General features: G+C 33.2%; 1 protein-coding gene across 15 annotated transcripts in view; it reads left to right on the forward strand.

The window, feature by feature from the left end:
• Positions 1–2,193, forward strand: part of VEZT (vezatin, adherens junctions transmembrane protein) — a 74,892-nt gene extending 72,699 nt beyond the window's left edge. For 11 of the 15 annotated variants that reach the window (XM_027107222.1, XM_027107216.1, XM_027107223.1 and 8 more), the window contains one exon: positions 1,110–2,190. In XM_027107222.1, coding sequence (XP_026963023.1) covers positions 1,110–1,624 — 515 coding nt within the window. In that variant the 3' untranslated portion in view covers positions 1,625–2,190. Of the gene's footprint in view, position 1; positions 1,078–1,109 lie in introns of those variants that run through there. The other 4 variants (XM_027107229.1, XM_027107224.1, XM_027107218.1 and 1 more) reach the window with 3 other exon arrangements.
• The last annotated feature ends 3,890 nt before the right edge of the window (positions 2,194–6,083 follow it).

Here is a 6,083-nt window from a genome sequence, read left to right on the forward strand (position 1 = left end):
GGGGTAAAGTCCGAATGGAATTAGAGAGGGAAATTCTACACTGCAACCTGCTGTGGCCATTTTTTTCTGTTGTTGCTGCTTCTCTAGTGGAGTTACTGCAGCTTAGGGACCTGTTTCTTGGAAATGGACATGTTTTACAAAATTATTTTTTAAATAAACGCCAGATCTTCAAGACGTGCTTTTTCTTTCTTCCGTCATGCTTCATAACATATTGTATTGTACTAACCCCTCATAATGGGAGGAGAGACTGCCTAGCAAGCAACCCACTGCCTACTAACATCAAGAGGGGCTAAATAAAACTTCATTTTCCTTGAAAGGACAACTTCTGCCGTATGGATATAATATTTATGTATTACGCTGTACAGTAGTTGATCTGGAATGCAGGTTTTATTTAATTTTATATTTTTCTGTGGCATTACAAAATGTGTACAAGTTTTGCCTTTATTTTCATCAGGGTCTTGTTAGGTGGTTGGCAAGTGAGTTGAATTGTATGTTGCATTTTTTTTCCCATGCTGTTTTAACTTGTAAATATATATGTGTTGATGATAGGATGATTACCTGGATTACTCTTAGGTGTTTGATCTGACATACTACTAGTGAAAACCATGCTGCTTATTCTTTAGTACAGTGGTTCTCAAACTTTAGTGTGCATCAGAATCCAGTGGAGGGCTTGTAAAACATAGCCAGTCCTCACTCAGTTTCCAGTTCAGTAGGTGTGGGATGGAGCCGAAGAATTTGAATTTCTACCAAATTCCTAGGTGATGCTGACTGATGCTGTTGGTTCAAGGGCCACACCTTGAGAACCACTGCTTTAATATTTTGAATAAGAGATATGTGAGGTGTTGTAAAATATTCATCAAAACTCCATCTCATTTCATATCTTAGGCATTTTATCTCATAAAGTTCTCTGGTTTTATAAATTTACATTGATTTACTGGCAAGTTTTATTTAGCTTTTATTTATTTATTGTTCTTTATAAGAAAAAACTACTGGGAGTTTAAATTAAAGTTTAAATCATTGCTGGGTTTTTAGTTATTTTCTTTCTTTCTTTCTTCCTTTCTTTCTTTTCTTTCTTTCTTTCTTTCTTTCTTTGTTTTTTTCCTTTGAAGCTGTGTTGAAATCCTTGTGTCCTGTAGACCCAGTGGAACCCATAAGTAATTCAGAACCATCAGTGGATTCAGATATGGGGAAAGTTTGTAAAAATGATACTGAAGAGGAAAATAATAAACCCTCTACAACCGACAATGAAATAAGTAATAGGACTGAGTATTTATGTGAATACCCTCTAGATGGTAAAAATAAAGACAATTCTGCAAATGAAGTCTTCCTCCAAGGAGCTGAAGAAAGAATGTATTACCAATGTGAGAGCGAAGATGAGTCCCAGCAGGCTGATGCAGGTGGCCTGGCCCCTGCCCACCCAACCCACGGGGCCTCATTGCAGCCCTCCATCAAGCAGAGGCTGGCACAGCTACAGCTGTCACCGGATTTTACCTTCACTGCTGGCCTCGCTGCAGAAGTGGCTGCTAGATCTCTCTCCTTTACTACCATGCAGGAACAGACTTTTGGTGATGAGGAAGAAGAACAAATAATGCAAGAAAATGAAAATGAGGTAGAAGAAAAGTAAGAACCAAGATTTCCATTAAGGATTTTAAATTGTTCTTTTTTGTGAAAGTGTTTTAACTTCAAGACTAGATATTCCACTGGAAAGGGAAAATGAGTGTAAGTTTACTATATTTAAAGCTAAGATGTGAATTTACAGGAAGAACCCTGGTTTTGAACAGCTGATCTGAAAATAGTAGTTTACCTGTAAATGGCAGATCTTTTAGGAAAATAAGAGAAAGGTAAGGGCTCTTTTGAATAAACTGCTATTTTATTTTCAGCACAACTGATTGATCTTGGAAATTCTTTAAGTATCTTTAATAACAAATGAATTTATCATTTCTTGCCAGAATTTACTACCATAAAATGACTGGGGTAATTCTGTTGCAAGAATATTAACATTTAGTATGGCTCCTTTTTACTGTATTCTTGCAGTTAATGACTGCAGCTATCATGTCAGTAACAAGTTGTTTGTATTTTATTTTTGTTTATACCAGTCTTAAAACAAAGATACACGTTCTGAATAAAAAAAAAATTGAATTCATGCAATTGATGTGTACTGGGGTTTGGAACTAAAATGTAGTTTCAGAATTACTTGGCTTATAACGTGTCTTATGTTTCCTTGTTCGTATGTGTATTCAGTGGTTAATTTTAAGATTTCTAAATGATCTTTTAAAAAAACACATTGTTCCTTTTTAAGAATTACCCTTTCAGTTTTGTGTGTTTTATCTTTTTCTGTTCTTGTTGCAACGAAAAGAGATGATATCAAAGTGGGATCCCTATAGTCTGAGGCCTCATCCTCAACTTTGCAAAAAATGTTCCTTTAATCAGTTTGCCTAGAGATAATGGGTGCCATTAACACAAGCAGGTCACCGTGCTGCTGATTTCTAGCCTGAAGCTGTACACCTCTCCACCTTAATAAGATTCTGGAAACATCCTGTCGGCTTCCTGGAAAGCATCCTTGTCTCCTTAATACTTTATTTACAAACTACCTCTTAAAAGGGGTTGCTTTCCAAATCGTCCAATCTCATCTGTTTTGTGTTGTGATTACATTTTCAAAGAGTGATATTTCCAGGAGTATATTGTTTTTTAATACCTATAGCTCCTATGCAGTGACATAGTTTATAGACATTATTTAAGGAAAATGTAGGAAAAACTCAATTTATGCTGCTGTCCTAGAAAGGAAGTTGTGAATCTAGTATGCCTTTGGAGTTAAAAAACACTTTTGAATTCCTGTAACTTAGCACTTCAAGTGAGTAAATTTTCATATACCAAAGGGGATTTTTTTTCACTAATCTAAGGAAATTTATTTTTTATCCCGAGGAAAAACTTGGTTATGTTTTATATGAATAGTAGTGATCCTTTGTACTATAAGTGATTCTGCCTGTTGCTAAATATTCTAGGACTTAACCCATAATTAAGCTCTTCGGAGCAATATCTTAGGGTGGACCTAGTTTACCACTTAGATAGTTAGCTAAATTTCAAGGAAAAATCTTGTGTTGTAACTGACTATCATATTCTTACATAACAATGCTTAAAGTTTATTTTCATTTTAAATTGCTTAGTTTGCCAGACTCCTTTTTTCCTTGAATTTAGAAGAATTATGGAAAAACTTGGTAATCTTTCTCTTAATCTGTAACCTTATATAAGAAGAATTAGAGTTTAATAATTTTTAATTCTTTTATTATATATGATTTTTATTATACCAGCTTGGGGAAAATATCCCCATAGTATTATATCAGTTTTATTTAATGCTTTCTAAGGTGATACTTTTTAATATTGAAAGACTAATTTTAATCAGAAATTCCTAACCTTCCAGTCTGATGTTTTATTCACTGGTTGTTACTTAGTTCCATGAAAATTCTACTTACTGAAACCATGAAATAAGGATCTTGGAATTTTAATTGAATGTTCTTTTTATGTAGTTTTCAAAATTTGTCATCTTTTAGAATATTTCCGAGATAAAATATCTTCCCTGTGAAAATTCCTAATTTTCTCTTATAATAGTCTAAAAGTCGTTGTTTTTCTGTTTTTTTCATGGGGCCACCTGCATTAGAATAAATCGTAGGTCTTATTTTTTTAATACAGATATGGGGCCATACTCCCAATTATTCTTAGTTGGTCATTTTGAAATGAGACCTAGCTGATGTTTATACCCGGTAAAATCTAAGAACTTCTGTCTAGGACTTTATTCTTCTTGCCGTGAATACCTTAGGAAATAAAACAAATAAGTCCATGTAATATAACTAGATATTCTTGTTACTTTTCAAATAATATTTCACTTTTTCTTATCAGGCTTGTGACTGGTTTTAATAGCTGCCACCCTATGTCCAAAAGAAGCCCTCTGGGGAAAATACTTTGTGGGGAAAATTTGTAATTGTGCTTTCCAAATTTAACAGTGGTATTTTGACAGAATAATTCTTGTAAGGAGTAATATCCTAACAGCTTTTAATATGAACGTTTCCATCATTTATTTTAAAACTAGTACTTAAGGTAAGAATATATGACAAGAGGCATTTAGATCACTCCTGAAGACAAGATTTTTGCCCTTTGCTTACCGTTAGGAAAGTCATGGCAGTAAATGATCTGGTGACAGTCATCATATCTTAAATCCCCCTCCCCCGCCTTTTTTTCCCCCAGCTTTCAGTAAAAGTCTACATATCTGGCCTATCTAGGGCGAGATTCTTGCTGGTCTTTGATTTGCAGTCTGCTGCTTATTTTCACAAGTTGTCTGTTTTTATCTGACTTCATAAGTTAAGACATTAAAATTAAAATAAAAGTACATTAAAATTAATTGTACTTAACAACTTGTGAATATATTTCATTAGGAACTGATGCATTGACTCAAGTTTGATTTCTGAAGTTGAAGACAAGCAAGTCAGGAGAAACACATTTAAGGCAAATTACTAAGGAAATTTAAGAATATGGGTTTAAGGGTTTAATACAGAAGGATAGATCTAAGTTTAAGTTCCAGAACCATCATTTAAAAGCTTTGAGTGCAGCTGATGTAATAATATCATGGGGAGTTTTTCCAGCAAAACCCAAATTCTCTGAATTGCTAAATGATGTTTGCAACTTCTGACTTCTCAGCAATAGTTAAAAAGGAAATAAAACTTTTGAGGCTGGAAAACAAGATTTGGTTATATTAGTAACTACTTAGTAAATATGTTAGTAAAATAGGTTAAAAAATTTTAAACTCAATTTTCTTGAAAAATAAATAGTAATATTCTGATTCACATAATAAAAACAGTAAAGCTTTTAATGTTAAAGTATAGAAAGAATCAAATTCTGATACGTTTCACAAAATTATAAGTCAACGGAGTGTTCATCAAAAGTAAACCCTAGAGGTCATTTCACTCTGGTGACTGACTTTTACTTACACATCATCAGTAATATAAAATATTTTGATAAATTATTAGAAATCATGTGGGAAGAAAAGTTCAACGGGTTTGGTTTAATCATAGTATATTGTTTCTGTATCCAAACAAAACAAGAACTAAATACCATAATGCTGTGGTTTAACTCATTATTTGAACTAAAGTGGATATGCCGTGAATGATAACCAGAGAAAACACACAGGTTGATTTATTCTTCCAATTCTAGTTATAAGACATATCTATGCAAATCACACAAAATTACAAAATGAAGCTACAAATATTTTAGAAGAGAAAATATGGGGGGAAAATATCCTAAGTACAGTAACAATTCATTTGTGTCATCATTGACAGGTGACTAACTTGCATAAGTTAATTTTTCAGTTAACTGAAGCAAATCAGTTTAATCGTCAATTTTTTTAAAAACAGTTTTATAAGAAATATTCTAAAATATACTTTATACTTGTCCATGTTTTCTTTGTCATCTTTAAGAACATTACTTCCTATCATGGGGTGATAAACAGAAATTCACTTAGGGGCTACTGAGATATATAATGCCCCTTTTCTACATGACCTTGTATTGCTATGCGTTTTGAGTTATGTCTGTTTTTCACGGTTTCTCTATCTTCCCTTTAATCAACTGTCACTTTTTGCTGCTGTTTTGTGTGCCTGCCTTCCGCACTAGGCCCTAATTTGCTGCTTCTAATCTGCTGTGGACTGAGAAACCAGATTGCCAAGCTTGCTAGAATTGTGTCTAAAATAAGAGTAAGTAGACTGAACAAAGCTTAAGGGGCTTTTCTGTCAGTAAAGTGCATGGACTTTGTGGTATCTGTTTGTCTGCTTAGCATACTTTTGTTTGCCTCTTAGTTCTTTACTAAGAATTTGCTAAAAATACCTGTTTGAATATATGATTGCCATACATTTAAAGTATTAATTCAGTTTTTATATGGTGATGTTTCTAGGACTTTACATTAATGAATTCAGCTATAAAAGAAAATTTGACTATCATCTTTATATAAATCATTGTGTATATTTTAGGGAAATGTTAAATATTCTGTTCTTGTTAAATGTTCTAGTATAGTATGCAGAGTTAAAACTTAGAGCACTATA

This window comes from Aethalodelphis obliquidens, unplaced genomic scaffold (genome assembly GCF_003676395.1).
Source record: "Aethalodelphis obliquidens isolate GAN/ISIS:26980383/991018 unplaced genomic scaffold, ASM367639v1 scaffold8, whole genome shotgun sequence".
NCBI classification, from domain to species: Eukaryota; Metazoa; Chordata; class Mammalia; order Artiodactyla; family Delphinidae; genus Aethalodelphis; species Aethalodelphis obliquidens.